We start from the raw sequence: 21,161 nt of genomic DNA on the forward strand, positions 1-21,161 counted from the left end.
TACAGTCACATCAGTAAGTAACAGTTTTTAGGTTTTGAAAATAAGGCACTAACTACACTGGCAAAAGCCAGGAACTTCAAAAACAGATGGCTTGTAAGGCTGGCCATGTATATATCTACTTTCATACACCTCCACTCTGCTCTACTGATCTTCACCTAAAATGCCTCCTCTGCTCACGCAGTTCAGCATTTCAGATCAGAACCTCATGCTGCCAGGAAGATTCCTCACAGTTCACGGTCTGATTCTGGCTTGATCCTGACTGTGGGCTACTCACAAGAGAAGTAAGTCCCTTAAGTAACAGTCTGGCTAAGCATTTTTATGATTAAAATGTGAACTGCAAAAACAGCGATGCCAAACTCTCCTAAAGAAAGCTGATAATGTAACCAAAAGATAACAAATTTCAGAATGACAGCAACTGCTCAACACTATTAAAGCACATTAATTTTATTTGTGATTTCCCCAGGTTTTATCTATTTCATTTAATAGATGTGTTGCTCAGCACAATAATACACAGTTATGTGCTTGGTTCTGAATATAAACTGGTCTTTTATACTAAATCTTTTGTGCTCAACGGACATTTTCCCAAATAAAAACCCACAAGAAATCTGTATAGATCATTCTGTCAGTGGACAGCAGTGATTTCCATAGAGCATCAGCTTTGTGCTTGTATCTCACACACTTATCACCTCAGCTTTGGAAACAACTGTAGAAATATTTTTTTTCTTTCAGGACTAATTTTATCTTGGGAGGGAGATCTTCCGTGACCTTTATTTGTGGCATCTTCAATCAGTATTTCACCTGCCTAGTGTGCAGCAGAGCTACTTGGAGCTCTGTGCTGATTAGTGGCTCAGCAACTTCTGGTAATGGCTCCTAGTCTACAACAACAAACTCTTTGGAGGGCAAGATGTAGGCTTGTGCTTGGTGTACCACTGAGGTATAATAGCTGCTGATTCTCCAATTCTTCCTGAAAGTATCTATCATAGAAACGGCTTGAAAAAACAGCACTCATTTAAAATATGTTTTATTATGCTGCTTGATGCAGCGTATGTCCCTTTGGACTGATTATAGGAATTATTCCTAAACAGTTCCATAAATATGTCTATTTCCAGCACATACAGTAGATACAAAATTGATCTCCAAGGAAACAAAAGCAAACTTTTACTTCTGCTTAATACATGCCTTTCAACATCTGGGAATGCAATGGGCCTGATTCCCTTTAATACCAGCACTCTTTAGAGGGATGAAAAAAACCCTTACAATTCACATCAGTTACATGTACACTCACTGTATCCTCCTCCATGCTGCCAGAGGTATAGAAACTGGCTCTCTGTAAAATGTACTCAATTTCCAAGTGATGGGTTTGTTTTTTTCCCCAGTTTTTACTTCGTTCTCTCAGTTCTTCAATCCTTAAAACTTAATTGCTATAAATAACACTGGCACTCTCTTTTTACAGAATTGAAAAAAAGTATTCAATAGGGAATACCAATGCAGTGCAACAATGCTAGCAATTCACAGTAAGAGATGTGTATTATCTAAAATATTGATAGCTGAGATTTTTTTTTCATAATCTAACTTACTTTGTTTCAAAACTGTTATTTCCCCTTTCCTTTTTCTCCTGGCTCTCTGTGAGACTCTCAAGATCCTTCCTTCAGGTTTGTCCTCCTAAATTAAAAAAAAAAAAAAAAAAAAAAAAAAAAAAAAAAAAAAAGAGTACAGTAACCTCATTATTTCAGAAGTCTAGTACAGTACAAATGGAGACACTCAAGGTTTAACTGTGACTTCATTTAAATGGCGACATAGCTCTCCCCTATCTCAAACAAGCCTGCAGATATCTAATAAAAACAAAGCAAGCCATCAGTGACAAATCACAGCAAACATGGTGAAAATGACAGACAGAAGGACTCTTAACACCAGGCACTCAGCCAGCCAGCCTTGCCTAAGCCAGGGACAGATCACGGAGCCTTCGGCAGTCCCCACTGAGCTGGAGATAAATAGCACTATCCCTGATATGTTCATGCTTCCAAAATAATTTAAAGGAAAACCTCTCACAGCTTTAGTCTGCCTCTTTCAAATGTACAATTGCCTTACTAAATAGAAAATGGCACGGATCCTTTTTATTTATGCCACTGTTTGTGTATTATCAATTTTGTTAGCACCTGAATAGATGAACAAAACAACTACTCATTTGAGAGGGCAGATGCATGGAGGCAAAGAAGATATCCCCTGACTTCTGTCTAACATACAGCTATACAGATTGCTACAAATTCCCTTCTGACAAGTCTAGCATCTTCAGCATTTTGACAATTCTGTAGTTGCAGAGGTCTCCCCTTCTCCCTCACAACTGTGCTCCTCCCAGCAGTGTCACAGCAGGAAAACAAATATTATGGCAAGGTACTGTGTTAAGTTTATTCTAAAATGAAGAATAAATCCAAAAGGAGAAAAACAAAAGATGCCCCAAAGCACATTACACTGCAACACAAAACAAAACCTTTAGCTATGATTTTCTAAGACAAATTACACTAAGAAAATCAAAAGTATTCTCTTCTTAACTGTAACGTAGCTTTCTTTGTAAATAAATCATTGGTCTACATCATTTATCCATGTGCAGAGTGACAAAGTAACAGGTGTTGGGAAATATGTACTCCTGCTTTTCTATGCTGAAGACGTAGCAGGCCTAGGTTAGTATCATTTAAATTCTTTTTTTGTTCTGTTCTTAAAAAAAGGAGGAAAATGAGATAAAAAACAGCTCTTATCAGTTCATTGTCAATAATTACCATTTACTGATGAAGCATAATTGAATTGGTAAGTGAACCAACTATTACTGCAACTCTGACAGAGTGATGTCATTACTTCTCTTTGTAAACTAATGAAGTTACTGACATTGCAATATAAGGCAAAACTCCCACCAAAATACTCGCAGGAATGGGTTTATGACGCATACTAACAATTTCATCGGGATTCTCTTTCTTCTCCCCATCATCCCTGGACTCTTCTTTGAGAGGTAACTTTGCTTTTCTTTTCCGAATGCCTTTGGAATCATCTTCCCCATTGCATTCCATGCTGGGCTTTTCCTCCTTTGGTTCTCTATTACAACAGTAACACAATGACACAAAGCCAGTATTACTTTACTTCTCATATTCTTAAAACAAGTAAAAAGTGAGTAAATCTGAAGGTCAGGTGTTTGAAGGTCCCAAGGTATTATACCAAATAAATTCTTAGAAATTCTACTGAAAATTACAACTGTCAGAATTAATCTGGAAGACACGCAATAGCAACTGCAAAAGGAAAGCTGTCAGCTTACCCTGAACAAGTTCTGTGTGTTTTAAACAGTGTGTCTTTTCCCATGTACCATCAAGTCTCACAGAGAAGCAAACTGTGAAATGTGCAGGACTGCAGGGCAGTTTACAGAAAGGAAAGCAAAGGTAATTGTTAAGACTGACAAATCCAATTGGAGAAAGCTGGTATGTGACTGTGCTAAACAAGCAATCAGAACAGAAAACTTTGAAGCAATTAGCTAAAATTGAAGGAAAATGCACAAAATCATAGATGTTAAAAACTGCCATAATGCAGTAATATGCAATACAGAATGGACATACTAACACAATCCTTCCTATATGATGACATGAACTGCACTAGCTGAAAGAAAAGGAACTGAGATACTACAGTATGCTCATGTTTTCACTCACTGTCATCTATAACAGAGCTCTTGTGTTTAATTATAATTAACTTATCACAACAACCATCTCATTACTGATTATCTTAATTCCAATGATTATGGAACAGGGTGGGAGTCTGACACTGATGCATGCATTCCATAGACTGTTTTACTGCCTGCATCTGACAGCAGAACACAGCACACTGAGCAAAAAAAGTCTGCCTTCAACATCAGTGTTAGACAAAACCAAATGTTAACACATTTACTGGAAAAACAGTGAAAGAACATTATAAACCAATGAAGACTGACCAAAACATGGCTGCTTAACATCTCCCTTTGCCCCACCGTTCATGTTTTATCCCACCACTTTTATCTCATGCTGCATTTATGCCAAATTCTTTGTTTCTATGCTTTATAATAGCACCTACTTGTTTTTTACTTGCTGGGCACATTTCTGGCTGCAAAATTTCCCTTCAGGAACAAATTCTTCTATGGTACCATAGCGGTAACAGTTTTCACAGAAAACAAGTCCATCCATTTTTGCAGTTTCCTTCAACTTTGTGGGGATCCCTGTCTTTTCTGAAAAGGCTGCACAATGAAAAAAGTAATTTCACTTAGGTAGAGCTGATACATTTCCAACCATCCTCAGCAGGCCTCGCCAAGCAAACAGAAAAATGGAAGTCACATCACTCTTGTTAGGATGAAGGACTGGGAGTTAGTGTCTCTATGGAGTCCTTATTCCTGACAAGCAAGCTGGGTTTTCATATTGCAGTACAAGAGAGAGGAATCCACTGATTTCATGCTTCTGTCATCAGTGGCACATTGACACTGCTTGATATGGCTGCTCGTGGAAGGAGTGAATTTTGTGACAGGCAGGCACCGTGCTGACTGCCCACACTGCATGGCATCCACCTCATCTCCTGCTGACATGCCTCATTTTTGACCTATGTATAAGGTCATTTGGGAAAAAGGTTTGGGGGGAGTTATCTTTCAATAGGTGAACTTATTTCTGGAAGTAAATCACTGAGTATATCGCACAGTCTCTCACAGCAGTAGCTATTGCTCAGCCTGCCTGAGGTCTACCAGAAGTAAGAAAATCACTAATATGTAACAAAGAAATTTTCAAATACTAAGTTCATCACTCATCCTAAGCTACAATTTCCCCAGAGTAGGCATGTAGCCTATGAGAGGATGCCATTTCTTTCACTCACAGGCAAGTATGAAGCACTGTCAAGTTCTCCAACTTCTAGACCAGTTTGCTGACTTTGCACCCCCCGAAAAGGCAAATTTCGAGTCACAAATTATTCCTCTTCCTTGAGCACTGTGCTGTCTTCGAAAGCTGAGGCTAATGAACTCGTGTGCAGACTATCTCCACTAGAGAAATATACAATTTATGTGCTCTATTTAAACTCCAGCATCATTAGTGATTCAAAGCAACTATTTCCTCTCACAATGGAAAATTTTAGCAGTATTTTTATTTTTATTAAATTAATCAAGGACAGTGTAAGGTAGTAGTAGGACGCTTACTTGGTATTTTTATGTGTCCACAAACACACATTAATACAGTAGCAACACTATATTTTTGTTAAGGTTTACCAGACCATAGGGGATGAAGTTGTACGCTTTACTGTAGATAACCGATCTCTCAGTCGGAGAGAGCCTGTTGTGCTACTATGCTCTCACACTGTTGCTTGCCACTATCATCACAGATTTGGATCTTGAATAACTACCACTGCCTTGGAGACAGACCTACAGAACAGAGTAGCTGTGGTCTGAAGCTTCGGACTTCACATCTGAGGCATTACTTTCTCACTGGTGTAAATGTTTCATCTATTCACAAAAGTCACATGACAATTAAGGCTTAGTGGTGGGGGAGTAGCAAAAGAAAACCTTCACTGACTTTGTTTATCATGCTGATCCTAGTGATTATTAAACCATAATTCTGAAGTCTGCTTTGCAAAGGACTTATAGAATGCAGATTTTAAAAGAAAATTGGTAAAATATAGTATCAACAATGAAAAAACCTAAGCAGTTGTAAGAAATCGCAAAACCAGTTGTATTCTCTGTCACACTACTCCATCATTGCTGGAGTCAGTGTATCAAGATTTTTCAGAATTTATGACAATGTAAACCAACTTCCCTTGAACAAAAAAGGTGCTTTCTTGTATCTGTATTTTAAATCCAGGAACCACCTTATCTGGTAGACAGATACTAAAACTATTAGAACTTTATCATTCAAGAAAAATATAAATGGTTAATACACACTAATTTTAATACTGTAAAAAAGCATAGTCAGCAGGAGCAAGGCAACAGTGCAGACATATATTGACATCAGTGGCAGCAGCTGAGCAGCAGCCAGTATCATGTGAAGCCAGTTTACAGCGTGTGGTACTTCAGTCACAAATGATCTGCAGGCACTTAGTAAAGTCTGCGGGCAGATGAGTAACATCTAAAAAATTCTCAATATTTTCCAGTAAGAAATTTTGCAAATTAAATAGAGCGAAAATACAGATTCTAAACTTAGAAAAAATTACTGTTAGAAAAAACTGTGGCTGTAACTGAGCTTCAGATGTTTAACAGTGGAATTGTTTCCTTTTACCTTAAAATGCATTTATTTTTATACTTATCACACCACAAGAAACAGGTTAACATCATAAGTGATACTCTGTGTATTAAAGCAAGTAAGATTTTTCTGTTTTGTTTTGGGGGGCAATCTTTAAAGAAAAGTGATATATTAAACAAAATACAATCTACCACAGAAAATGTTTACTGCCTTTGAACTGACCTTCTTGAGCAGTTGGAACCATCCAGGTTGTGGTAGCAGTTGCTTTTTTAACACTTTCCATCTCAGTTTCATCTGTAATCACTTCCAGGGCCCCAAATTCATTCACTCTAAACTGTAAGACAAAACAAATAGCAAAAATTAGTAAAAATGTACTAAAAAAAATAGTAAAAATTTACTAATACTCTCTTACGGCACCTTCTTCCATTCACTAAGATAGTTTTTACAGTGTCCTCACCATATTACCCAATTTCTATGTGTTTCTGCTTATCCCCAAGGAATTGGAAACAAGCCTTTCTTGCTTCTATCAAGCAAAATGCAAACTCATTTTGTTATGTAAAAATACTAATTTGCAATAGGTATTGATATAGATGCCTCCACACACAGATTGATATCTAACTTACATGTAAGAATCAAAAAATCGATAAAAGAAATGAACAGGAAAATCTCCTAACCATTATTGCATAAAAGGAAAAAGGAACCAAACATCAAATACAAATGCTTCACAGAGTACAGAAATTACAGCACCCTCCACAAACACAGTACTTCTCCGCTGTAAAGTGCATATAAACAAACATCTCAAGGCAGTTTACGAGCTGGTTAATTACACGCTGAACGTGATATTACTGTCAGCCAGAAGCAAGGCTCAACAATACCCCACACGCTGTGCTTCCACAGGAGCACCAGCAGTTATATCCATCCCGCTGCCAGCAGAGAAGCATCTTCCAAATGCCATAATGATTACAGCGCTACCAGAGAAAAACAGACTTCAGCTTCCCAGTCACTACGTGGTCTGCAGGCCCAGCTGGTTACAGGGGTTGAACTCAAGGCAGTGTTTTGTCCCCAGTCACCTGCTCTGAGCAGCGAAGGGGTGTAACTCTCTGAGCTCTGCCACAGAGGACAGGTCTCTAGCAGTGAGGTACTCTCACCAACAAAGATCAACAGGAAAAATCAGGCCTGAGACAGCCTTTGAAAGCTCCGCGGCACCCACCTGCAAGTATATTCCTTCAGGGCAGTAGCATGAAGCCTAATTCTGTTTCTCCGGTCAGGCAACCCTATCTTGGGAAAATGAGAAGGGGAACAATTGCCTGGCATGACATGGATCTTCGCTGTGCCTCTGGAGGCTGCAGCATGGGTCGCTCCTGCTCACTTTGGAGCCTGCTATGGTACAGGACTGAAAGCAAGCCATTCCGACTGAAAGCAAAGGTGAGCCCCATGGTGTACATACCACAACAGTGTGCTTTCACTAATACAGTCCTTCCAGCTTTAGCATCTGCAAAGAGCCACCGGTTCCCAAGGAATGCAAGCAGCTCAGAAATAATAAGCTAAGGGGAGGGAGAAGAAGAAGAGGAGGACCTCACACAGCCATACGATTTCTGGAGCCAAGATTTTTACTTGCACTCAGCTACACGCACAACAGATACACAAGTGGAGACAAACCGTCGATAAATCCATCTGGACTGAAAGACCAGGAGTTCAGCTTTGAAAGGCAACCAAATGCAGTTAACACCATGTGCTCATACTCCAGTTTGTGGACAGACATCCACGCTGTTCCACCCAAAGAAAAGCAGTGGAGTTACCATTCAGAAGAGGATCCTCAACTCTTACTGCTGACTTACGCACCCAGCCTGGATCCTATTTTGGTTAAGTTCGTTTCTGCTATTGGTGCTTTGCTGCTTCTGCAACAGGTGGATGCCGGAGGGAAAACCTTCCTTGCTCCCAAGAGCTCTAACTCTGCAAGAGCTGGCTTAGCAAGCAGGCTGCGAGCACAGACTAAAACACAGTGCTGCAGCCCACTGACTGACAGGTCGCAGAGAGGTTACTAACCAACTTCTGGAAACGTTCTCCTGCACCTTCACACAGTTATCAGCCAGAACGTACATACACCAAAGGTACTTCTGAACACTCAATTATACCTGGGATATGATCCAAATGATGTTCAGCCTTGACACTATACATGCTTTCCTCCTCCACTGGGTCCTCCTAGGGTATACAAGTATGTCACCCTAGCTAGCGCAGCGAGCCCCCAGCCCTTCTGGATTCAGAGGGCTGACTCATGGCAGCAAGAGCTGAACTGGATGTGAGAGCATTAAGGAAGCAGCTCTGAAGCAGTTGGGCCACCACGCTATGATGGACTCAGTGATGGAGAGTAACCACGTGCTACTGCCTTAGCAGGCGGGAGGGTGTGACAATGCTACCGGGCCGCTGCCTCGTCTGACCTCTGTATCTCCCATTTTTGCCCGCAGCCTCCCCTTTATCAGTGCCAGAGGCCTCCAGCTCCTGTTCAGACAGACCTGAAGCAGGTATGTCTGCTTTTGCCCACTGCTTCCCCAGCTACAGCTTCAGCACAATTGCGCATGCTGAGCTCTCCATAGCTGACTGGAAAAATGCCTCAGACCCGGGGAGTTGTACTCTGGTTTTAGCTGTGGAGGAAAAGCAACAAAAAACTTGTGACAGAGGTTAATTGCTTAAAAACAGGATAAATAGATGTACAGAGCAGCATGCTGCACAAAGCCATCACAGGATGAGAGCTGCCACAGCAATGTGCCAACTAGTGTCTACTGTTGGAAGCATGACAAAAAAGAATCTAGATTAATGGTGGTTTATGTGTCTATGGAAAAATTTAACACTTTCCTAAGTGTTCTACTAAGAAAGCACATGACAAAAAAACTAAAGGTAAAGGTTCTGTCATAATTTCCTCTATTTTTGGTGATCCAAAACAAAATATAGTAAGAGGAGTCATGCCTTAGACTTCCCTAGGTGTCCTGACAGTCTGAAATTTCACAGCAGTTGATAGAGGGGGAAGGAAACAGTGCCATTGAGCTAACTTCTGAGGATGGATCCATAGCTTTCTGAGAAGTAAAAACTTGTTTTCGAGTTACAAAAGTCTTTAAATAAATATACAAATTTGCATTGGATGGAAGGACTTTCCTTAAACCTGTCCTCGTTAAAGCAAACGAAGTCAGGCCATTATCAAGTACTTTTTAAGTAATCTCACAGAGAAGCCTGATTTTTGCCCCTTCAGTGTTTAAAAGAGAATAAATTATAAAGCTTGTTGGGTATGAATTTAATCCACTTGACTTCTGTCAAACGCCTGTTTGCAAATTTTAAGTAACCTCTTCAGAAGATCATTCTCTATCCCACCCGATGGAACCAATGGTCTTAAAAGGTCAAAAGGCAACAAAGAAGAGAATGAGACCTCAACAGCTTTCATGAGCAAATCCACAGTAAGATAAACAGGAATAAATATAAATAAATAAATTTGGATAGAAAATCTAACTTTCAAAGTTTCATGTACAGGTGAGCAACACAGGCAAAAAATACACATTTTCAAGTTACTGCAGTTCTTTTCACACAAAGATGTCATAAACTGAGTTAGTTGGCAGGATGAGTCCAACTATTAATGGGCAATCATAATGGGCAATCAGAAGGATCAAAAGGAAATTAAACAGTAGCTTCCACCTAAACATCAATAAGAGATTCCTTCTACTCAGAGCTGAGATACATTTTCACATTCTTTGGAAACGATGCCCTGATATACCAGGACTTCAGTTTATATGACTGTTAATTTAATCCCCAGGAACACTTCAATATTCATTCAACCAATAAAGAACACACTGAGGGAAACCAAGGCTTAAATAAATAATAATTGAGTATTATACTTTCTGAACCATTTTTGTCTGTCCACATGCAAAGTTCTTCTACAGGAATCAAAACTACTATGAATAAACATTTTTTTAAAATTAAAATTGCACTAAAATTTATACAGGACTGGAATAAGTTTCATAAGTCACTCAGAAGAAGCCTTTGATTATTGCAGGCGATAGTATAATACAAAGTATTTCATAAATGTTTCAGATGCAATGGAGAAGCAGCCAGATTTTGTTACAAGTGCCTCCACTCAAAGTCCATTCCTAAATGTTTTTCTCAAAAAACCTTCTTGTAACTTTTCATTTACATCTATTCATAGTCAGTTTATACCCATTTGTTCCTAGCCCAACATTACCCTATGGATTACACAGCTCTAGTACCCTAGCACTTACTCTCCAGGCATACATTTGAAGCAAGGAATGACGTATCCCCAAACCTGACTTTATTAGGCTAAGCACAAGCGCCTTCTGTTCTTCTTATGAAAATGGTGCTCCATCTTCTTCATCAGCCCATCATTCTTTACCCACCATGTACTGGGCTCAACCATGCAAATTCACTTTTTCTCAGTGAACGTAACTAATCATAACACCGCAGGTGGGCTTCTGCTGTCCCTCCTCCAGTGGCTTTAGGACCTTTCCATTTCTAATGAAAGATCTTTGCTTTATCATGCAGGCTGGAAGGCGCTCTGTAGTTTTATGTAGGGGAAATTATATGCTAAAAGAGCTTTCAGTTCTTTCTCTACATTTTATTAAAATACTCTTTGTATTTGTCACTATGTGGGATAAAAATAAACTTGCACACAATGTGAAATGTCTACTATATTGCAGATTAACTCTTAGAAGCTCCAACCTATTGGGAAGTAATACATACATCTAGTTTAAAATCAAGTCCCCACTGTTGGATGTGTCTAATTCAGAGCATCACAGATCAGACTACCTTCATTTGCTGTTACTTGTGCTCTTTTAAGGGTATACAAGATCTCATTAGTACCCACAGAGATCAAATCAGAATAAAGGCCGCTATTGTTTTATACAAGGTAAAAATATTACTTGGGAGAACAGGTAGAAATAAAAAGGAAGAAAAAGCAAGAACAAATGAAGTGCAAAGGTGGAAAAAGAAGAAAAAAATCCCACACATCTTAATGCAGCTTTAAAATAAATTAGAAAAAACAGCCAACACTACCATCTACTGGGCAACATAAGGACAAAGAGTTCATTGCAATAAGGACAATTGCATTCTGAAAGTAACTTCAGGAACAAAATTTATCCTGACCCCACAACAATGTGATTGTGGACTAGCTCAGATGAAACCTGCAAAATTTCTATCATTAGTTACTTTATGCCTATGAAGTAACTAAACTTAAAGTAGCAGAGTTATACAGCAGTCTGTCAAGAGGACCAACACCTGGGAGTCCAGTGATACAAGCCAAAGGACTACACTCCGATCTCTGGTTAGCAAACAGTTATTCTCATTCTTGATTTTAATCACCGTTTAATCACAATGATTTCAACGGGACTGCTCAGATAAATCAGAGCCTTTCTGGCATCTTACAGCTCTTCCTCTCTTTAAAGCAAAGGAATTGCCTAAAGACACTCTATTGTCCAGCTGCATCTTGCTACCTGCCAAACTATTTTTTACATTTTACTTCACTAAGTTAGTAAATGCCAGAACTTGTCCACTGAACCATTCTCCTCTTCTCTCTGTGTGTGACACAGTCTTTACATGCACAATCCACAGAACTCCTGCCCTAGGCAGGGGCTGGACAGCATTCAGAAAATGAGGCAGCTCTTGGGTATTTTTATATTCTTTCTTCAAGCAATAAAGCCAGTCTTATTTACTCTACACGGTTGGAAAGTAGAATGACTGTTTATTCTCTTTTTAAAAATCCCACTGAAATAACAAAGAGCATGTATCTAAAAAAGCTTTAGGCACTCTAGCAATTACTATTACAAAGCAGTGCAAACTAATTCCTGAAACAAAACGTCTGTTCTCAGCCACTTACAATAGAGCATAAAAATATCTCTTCCCAGCTCTTCATCCTTCTGAGTACTCTGCTCCCAGCATATTTCAAAGCACTCAGTAACCACGTGATCCATGATGCTTGCCTGGTCACAAAATTTTGACTCTTTCAGTGACAGAGAAGGTTATGGGAACGTGTCTCTGCTCCAAACTATTCACTTTCTTTAGTGATGACAAGGGATCCAGCCTGCACACTCCTGCTCTGTAAGTACGGCCAAAGACAAAAAACTCAAGTAGGACCCCAGGCTACTTAGGGCTCCCTAAATCATAATCAGCAGAGATTAAATTTCACACCATGACCAAGGGACAGGGACAGGCACCACCACCACACCACCACCAGTGGAATGATGCTGTCAGCAAGAAAGTCAAGCACTTCAAACAATCTTCGATTGATTTTAAGATGCTTCAGCAACACTGCATTAGCCCAATTCTGAAGTAACAAAGACGACAGAAAATTTGCATCCAAAAGGAACAGGCTTTTTTTCCTATCTGGGCAGGAACAAGCAGGAAAGGATTACTATCAAATTACAACCTTCCCCCCTCCCCTACCTCGCAAAAAAAACCAACCAGGAACATTCTCTCATCACTTCTGGACTGAAAGCTTGGGTACCATCAGAAAACATATTCCTTTAGCAAGACAGACTGACATTTCCCCAGCAAAGCGCTGATACCTAGTCTTGTCTGCAGTAACGTTTATCTACTTCATTGTTAGACAGTCCTCAGGCTCTTCCAAACTCCCTCCCTTGCCTTGAGTGCTCAAGAATTATCTTATTACCAGAGGGCTTCTCAATGACTTCTCTCCAGTCTCAGTCTGCCTTATTATCTCCACCTCAGTAGGAAACTGCAGCTAAACACACTTTCCTAAGGTGACAAATAAATCAGCGACAGAGCCAGAAGCCAATATGACACTTATTGATCCAGAAGTTGGACCTACAAAGCAATTCTGGCTCCAAATTATTTTGGCCAGAATATTTCTAAGTACCAAACACTAATATCTCAAGGGGAACCCAAGCAAGTGACGAACAAAAAATGAATGGCCATCTGCCAAAGTTTTGGTTCCAGTGAGTTGTTCAGCACCGCACAGGAAGGCTGTGGTAGAAGCAAGTGCAGCACTAAGCTTTCCTGTGTGGGATTTACCTGCATTAATCGCAAAACTATTCCTTTTCCTTCCTGAAATCCTCTGGCCAGTTATTTATAAATCTAACAGAATCTACAGCAAATGACAAAGTAGATTTTGTGGCAAAATAGCATGTGATCACTTAAGTGAAGACTCTACCATAACTACACATGAGGAAGCCCAATTAAAAATCCAAAGGCAAACCTAATTCTGGCATTTCTTGAATTTGGCGTTTTAGCAATTTTAATAGTGAAATTTCCTTTTTGGTCTTTCTTTTTCTAAACAAGCTAAAATCATTTTATGACAACGCAAACTTTTAACCAGAAATCTATGGCGATGAAGCACAGCATGAGCTAATGAACTTCATTAGACTGCAACAGAAGTTACTTCCATGTGGAAAAGACCAGGCCACTAGGTACACCTGCTGAGGCTCACATGGGGTCAGAGAACATCTATTCTGCCTTGCTTTCCCCTCCCTGTGCTACCTCTTACCAGCTTCCTTGAAGGGAATCTTAGCTTCTCTCTGGAATAATGCCTTCCCGGTGAAGGCAGTGATTTGACCAGTTCCCAGTTGCTGATGTTTCCCATGGACACTCTCAGGGACTCTCCCAAGAGAGAAATGCCTCTCCAGATACAAAGTGCAGCACATGCCACTGCGTGAGGACAGAAATAGCTCTGCACTAAAAAAGCACTGTACCTAGTTATTGCCTGAGACACTACTGGTATTTCTGACATATAATCAGGTGAGAAAAAAAGTTGTTTTCAAAATGTTAACTTATCTCAAGCAAGCTTGAACACAATTTCAAAAGGGGCAGGTGGACAGATGTACTTTATTGCTTGGAGTTGCTACACCTATGCACCCAGCAACACTGTTACCTTCTGCACAACACAGCTGGAAATACAAAGCAACAGTGGCCATTATTCCACCATTCATATTCCACTGTTATAGCTGGTTTCCTATGATATTAGCTGCCCCACTTTATTTAAAGGTTAATTCCATCATCTTTTGTTTTGCTTTGTTGTTTTTTTCCATTCAAGCACAATTTGCAAGCTGGAAATAATGACCAAAATTCTGTCCATGCAGTATGTAACAGCTCACTTTCCAAACACAAGCACCAGAAAACTCATTACAGAGTACTTCTTAAACTTCTGTCACTGCATTAGGAAGTGACTGTAAATTATTACAGCTTTTCCAATTTAATGAGTACATTTAAATCGTGAAGTGATGGTGTTACTGTGTGCACTCAGCACAGATTAAAAAAAAAAAAAAAGAAAAGTATTTCACATTTACATTCACACCATGCAGAGTAACTGGTAAGCACTGATGTTTTTCAGATGAGCATACATTACTCAGCCTGACACATGAAGGCATTCTGTAATTTGTAAACTATTTTAAACTCTACTGGAATTCAAGTTTTCTGTTTTATTTAAACATCTTGAAAGAACTAATATACAATGCTAAAATTTTTGTTCTCATTCTTTGGTGCATCATACTGTACAATTTTTAATTCTCCCTATTCCCTGTATAATTTGAAATCCTAGCATTTTCCAGAACCACTCACTATGTAGCTGTCACACAGCATGCTCAAAGCGGCTTTCAAGGAGTATTGACTATTTTCTGACTATTGTTGCTGAAGAGTTTCAATAAAATCTGTATGAGAATGTATTTCCACAGCCTTCTCCAACTACAGGTGACAAAAATCTAACAATTACACTGCCCAAAATCACAGGGAAAGAATGCTTTCAGCTTTTTACCAATGTGGGAACAGATGCAGATGTAAGAGACCATGGCATGGCTGAGCAGAGAGGCTTGGTATCTGACCCGGCTCCCTTGCTTTGATTGGACTGGGAAGTCAGTGCCCTCTGGCGCAGCCCATCTCGGTAAAGTCTGGCAGGCATGAAACTGCCCATAGGACTTTGTAACAAAAAGAAATTACACAATTTCCTAATTCTGATTTAGTTGTTCTTCTATATCATAAAGAAAGTTAAATCTAAGCAATAGTAAGAAAATACTGAGAAAATTTTACACTACTTAGAATAGTTTTCTTACCAGCTTTTATTCATAGAGGAACTTATATTCAGAAAAATGAAGTGGTTCTTGAAAAGAATGGTTGCTCAGATATACTTGCCTGATAATCTGAGGAGGCTGGATATTAATATAGCACACAAGAAAAGAGATTTCTTAAGCATGTCTGTGTGTGTGTGTGTATATATATATATATATATATATAAATAAGTATGAAACTTCACCATGCAAGCAGTAAGGAGAAGCAAATGCCATCTGACTTACATGACTAAAAATAAGGACTTCAAGTAGGTAACTCCCAAAAAGTCTATATTAAAAAGCAGCATTTCAACGTTTTGGTATATGCTTAACTCAAAGAATGCTCATACAATACAGTTTAACAAATCTGAGTGTTCAAAGAAAATATTCCCCAATATTTTATTAAGAGAAATGACCAAAATTGAGAATGTAAGCTATACATTGTCTGCAATGAATAGTTCAGCTATTGCTTATTATTTATTATAAAAAAACAATTCTATTACCAAGCTGTAAAAACAGAATCTTTGGATTTGTGCAGCTTGCTGCTAGAGGGTTATCAGTGGATTTTTCAATTGCATTTCAATGTATATACATGGCAATGGTTTGGTATCTTTAGTGGAACAAGTCTATTATAATTTTTGAAAGATACATGCAAGCTTACAAGAAGTAACTGCTATGGTAATGCCATTTTCATTTTCTTCTTCTTTCAGGAGAGAGTATCAAAACAGTTCAGGTAAACCATCCACATTAACCCTATTCTGAGAATTTGACAAAAAGTGTAACATATCATGATCACATTTACAGTTTCAAGGGATTAGCCACCCTTTTGACCATTTAGAAGCAGCCCTGAAAAATGAATTGTTACAATTACCTTGAAAGCTTAAAAATCCTTACTATTCTAATAGGTCAAATTGTTTTGGTATCGATACAAGCACCTAGACTTTCACTGAGTCTTGATGCTCCCTGGTCCAGTGATCTCCTCAGGCTAATTCTGCCTTGTTAGATAATATTCTTCCTTCAGTCAGTGTTAGAATGGCTCCATTCAATTTCATCCAGTAACACCTTGCTTTTCCATTTAAAAAACCGCAAAAAACAATAAACAAAAACAAAAGCAGAATGAGCTGTCTGGCCAATTCTCTCTTTATCTTCCATCACTCTGGACACATTATCATCGCAGTTCTGACTGTGTCTTCCCTAATGCCTGGACCAAAAAAAAGAATATCTGTCCAAAAACCAAGTACCTGTTTGTTTCTAAATAAAAATAATAAAAAAACAACAACAAAAAAAAAAAAAAACACCCAAACAACCAAAGAGCAACCTTAAAATGAAGCTCATGCTTTCCTGAACAGGTCATAGTTAAGAATCTTCTTACGTGATTTCTCAAAGTTACCCTCCACTGCACCTCCCACTCCCCTCCTTTGCTTTGTATGGAACCTTTCCCATTCCTCTACTAATTAATGATCCAACCTTTGCTTTAGTTTTGTTTCTTTTGACATAGGGTAACCAGAACTGAACAAAGCATGTACCAGTGATTTATATGAGATTATTATATTTTCTGTATTGTTCCCTTTTGTATTTCTCTGACATTTCAGTATTATGTTTGCCTTTCACACAATGTTGCTTATTAAAATAAAAAGGAATTTGAAAAGCCTGAACTGAAAGAAACAAAAGAATGAAAAAAAATACAGAACTGGTCAGGGATGTGGAGGCTGATGATACAGGCTTGGCAGCAGCGACCATGAGATTTCAGTGAAGTCTGAAATCCTGAAAGAAGCAAAAGCAAGTACTGAAACAGCAGCACTGGCCTTCAGGAATGAAAGATTTTGGCTTGTTCACAGATCTGCTTGGCAGGATCATACGGGAGACTGCTTTAAAGGGCAAATAGGCCCAGGAAATCTGGATATATCTCCAGGGACTTCACACCAGGCAAGTAACGCATGCAAATCTGCAAGAAGTTAAGTAAATGTGGACGAAAGCCAACATGAATGAACTAGGGACTCCTGACTTTGTCCAAATGGAAAAAGAGGTAAGCAGAAGGTTAAACAGGGGAAACATTATACAGAGAAGGTATATAGTGATATCGCTGTGGTGTACAATGATGGAAGTGGGAAACCCAAAGCTCAGCTGCAGAAGAAACCAGCAAAGGCAACAAGAAAGGCTTCTCTATGTGTAGAAGCAGCAAAAGTAAATCACATTGGAGGGAGTGGCTGATAAAACTGAAGGCCTACGTTGCTATTCAGAAAGACCTTGACACGCTGAAAAAATGGCTAACAAGATCTCATGAAGGTCTACAACCAAAAGCATGCACAAGGCCCTGCACCTGGGACAGAACAGCTGCATGCACTAGTACAGCCTGGGGGCAGACTATTTGAAAGCAACTTTGCAGAAGATGCCCTGTGAGCTGAACATGAGTCAGCAATGTGCCTGGGCAGCAAAGGCAGCCGTGAGCACCCAGGGCTGCTTTAGCAAGAGCGTAGCCAGTGAGTCGAGGGAACTGATTATTCACTGATTATTCGCCTCTGTTTAATACTGATGAGACTATATACGGACCACTGTGTCCAGCATAAGAAAGACACTGACATACTGAAGCAGGTCCAGTGGATGGCCACTAAAACAAAGAGGGACTGTAGCAAACGACATGCAAGGAGAAGCTGAGCAAACTTGTTTGCCTGCTCTTAACAGAGGAGAGATTTTACTGCTGTCTTCCAGTAGTTAATGGGAGGATAGAGAGGGGATGGAGCCAGGTTCTCCTCAGCTGTGCACAAGTGAAAGGACTAAAGACAACATGCACAAGCTGCAAAAGGGGAAATTCCAACAAAGTATCTATAAAAAGAAAAAAATCACTATGAGGGTGGTCAAATGTTGGAACAGGCTGCCCAGAGAGATTGTGGTATCTCCAACCCTGGAGACAACTAAATCCGTACTGGACTTGGCCCTGAGCAACCTCAGTCAAGTTGGCCTGAGGTCTGAGGTGCTCCGAGGTGGTGCTCTGAGGTCTGTTCTAAAGAAAATTATTCTGTGATTCTATTCTATGGTTGTGTGATTTACAAAAAACAACACAAAACCACACTCACAACACGTATGTCCTGAATTTCAAACACTTTTTGACTCTTCAACAACAGAAATTGTTGCACAGGCACAACAGTATATTAAGTTCTTTTAAAAAACATATTTTCTTGTGAGATTCTTTTTGAAACATAAACTATGAGAAAACCTCATCAATGTTAGTCTAAATGGAATGATATGAAAATATTGACTAAAATCAACAGGAAATAGGTGCAAGGAAGTCTCTAATATTGAAACTGTATTTTTAGCTAATACAACATAAGACATCTGACAACACATTAAAAAGTGTCACATAAATTTTTAAAAAATATATATTTTGAAAACAAAATTGTTATCATTTACTTCAGTAAATACCAGTGTGACAAATGTAATTAGAAGTACTGTTCTGCTATCATTCAAATTTCTAAACTATACCAAGCTCAGATGCACTCACTTTATTCATTTTTCTAGGCACCCACATGACAAAAGCATAGCAAAAATAAACTATTTTTAGAAATAAAAAGAACTAAGAATATGAGACTGTCAGAGTCAATGACGGTATAAAGATTCTTAATGATACAGTAATATAATGCTCTAAGTGGACTGTATTTTCACACTTTTGAGTTTTCTTTTGGATTTTGTGCACTTGATTACTTCTGTCTATATAGTGAGGCTGTGCTAATTTATGCCTTCCTACAGGGATGACGGCTGTCTGTGCCAGCACCAGAAACTGAATCAAGAAACTCCAGAGCTAAAAGGTAACAGGCTACATTAACTCAAGAGCTGCGATTCATGTTTTATTCATAAAAGCAGATACCTACACACCAGCTTGTGAAATGCATTCTTTTGCCATTTAACGTTTTTATTTCGCTTATTAAAAAAATTATGTATCTTACCTTTAGGTCACTTCCTGGCAAAGTACCTATGCCATCCTTCCAGTCCATAGCACTAAATACATCAAACTCTTGACCATTTCCACTAGAAGCAGATTCATTCATGATGCATGTACTAAAAAAAAAAAAATTAAAAAATAAAAAGATTTTATCTGAAAATGCTGTAAGTGGTTTAATGCTTTTATCGCTGGACATTTCTTCAAATGTACTTCATAGATTAACATCCATGCTTCCCTCAGCACACTGGCAATGTGGACAACTGATGACAATGCTGGTAATATACACTAATGTAAGACAAGCAAGGCAAAACCTTTTGAAAATCTTAAAGAAATAATACTTGTTTTACACATGAGGAGGCTATTAACAAGGCTGCACTGCAAAGAAATTAAAAACTTCAAACTGCAAAGAAACTGACATGGGGAAAACACACCTCAAGTACACCTAGGAAAAACATTTGTTCTGGGGAAGGCAAGACATGAGTGCATGCCTATAATAAATACATTAGGCACTGATTAATAGAACTGCTTTTCCTTAATATCAGATAACATGCTGATGTGAATGCTTCACCCAAGTTCAAATTAAAATTTCAAAATTAATTTGAAACTGTCTCATTTTCACCATCTGAACTCAAGACACCCAAATATTCCTGGTCTGTTTCCATACGTTTTCACTAAATTTTTATTTGCATTTGTGAAATTTATTTACATGTAGGTTAGAACATATACACCAGAGAAAACTACTGCTTTGCAAGACTATTTTACTGGATCCCTCTGTTTCAGAACAGTGAAATGAGAGGAAAAGAATATTTATCTTCAGAAATAGTGGATTTGAACACCCTCTTCCGTGATGAGTTTAACCCAAGTAATTTGCACAAGCAAGAGAGGTATATAACACCTGCCACTGACCCTGAGCTTTGGCCCACCACCTGTCATTGCCACAAAGATGGCACCAGTTGCACTGACCTGCAGATGTTTCTCACAGCCAGTTGTGACTACCACCAACTTCTTCCTTTCCACTTCTTACAAACCCAGCCATCTTTAAAACTGTGGCCTGGCACCTAGTTTATTATTTGTTCAATGTGAAATCTGACTCATTCATTTTCTTTCCGAAGAACTACTGCGTTATGCTTAGCAGCTGAAATAATATGCAGTAAAATTAGCACTGTCTTTGGTTTGTGAACTATTAGCAAAAGCTCACCCCTTTTCAAATTTACACTTTCTGAACTTTTTTAACAAACACTTTCCAAGTCTCATACACCGTCTGCAGACTGCAAACTTTTGCTGCAAGTATCAGTAATTGAAATTCAAATAGGTAGAGAGATTCCTCAGTGCTTGACCTTGTTTTCTAAAATGTAATTTCTAAGTGAGGTCCCACTCCCAAAATCAGCAAATATCTATTAATACTCTCTGGAAATTTGGAATTTTCACAAAAAAGAATGAGTGGTATTTGTTCACTCACAGATAACAGAAAAAGATGCAAACCAAGCAGAACTCAGGTTATCGTGAAGCTTTTTACCGAAAGTTTGAGGAGAAAAATGCTTAGCTAGTTGTCTGACGTGAAAAATAATCAAATTTACATTTTTTTCATCAAAAAAATCTAAGAATCACTGTAACACCACCACTACAGACAGATACTACTTTGGGTTTGGGTCTACAATGTGGACTCCCTTGTATTTCTCTTTGGGTTCCTCTTTTCTTTCCTCCTCAACTCTTTAAAACCCTGAGCAACACCTTACTCCAGAAGTACTTTCACTACACTACAACCACTACACAGTATCAACAGGCTAACAGGAGCTGGACGTCAGTCAGTAACCACTGCCTGAAGTGAAAGTTTCTGCATTCCCCTTCATTTCATACGATGGGTAGGGTTCACAGAAGGGGCTTTGAGAAAACTTCATGTATTTCACATGACAAGTTTGAAGTAAGAAAAACCACATGATTCAATGGGTCTTCTCC

The 21,161-nt window shown here is 38.9% G+C and overlaps 1 protein-coding gene across 13 annotated transcripts in view; it reads right to left on the reverse strand.

Annotated features, from left to right (window-relative positions):
• The window catches only part of L3MBTL3 (L3MBTL histone methyl-lysine binding protein 3), an 84,206-nt gene that overhangs the window by 54,877 nt on the left and 8,168 nt on the right, over positions 1–21,161 (reverse strand). For 11 of the 13 annotated variants that reach the window (XM_080390406.1, XM_080390411.1, XM_080390410.1 and 8 more), the window contains exons 2-6: positions 19,210–19,321; positions 6,441–6,552; positions 4,084–4,243; positions 2,946–3,084; positions 1,578–1,662 (exon numbers count right to left, since the gene is read on the reverse strand). In XM_080390406.1, the coding sequence (XP_080246532.1) occupies positions 1,578–1,662; positions 2,946–3,084; positions 4,084–4,243; positions 6,441–6,552; positions 19,210–19,321 (608 nt within the window). Of the gene's footprint in view, positions 1–1,577; positions 1,663–2,945; positions 3,085–4,083; positions 4,244–6,440; positions 6,553–19,209; positions 19,322–21,161 lie in introns of those variants that run through there. The other 2 variants (XM_080390408.1, XM_080390409.1) reach the window with 2 other exon arrangements.

This window comes from Falco punctatus (genome assembly GCF_963210335.1).
Source record: "Falco punctatus genome assembly, chromosome: 5".
Classification (NCBI taxonomy): domain Eukaryota; kingdom Metazoa; phylum Chordata; class Aves; order Falconiformes; family Falconidae; genus Falco; species Falco punctatus.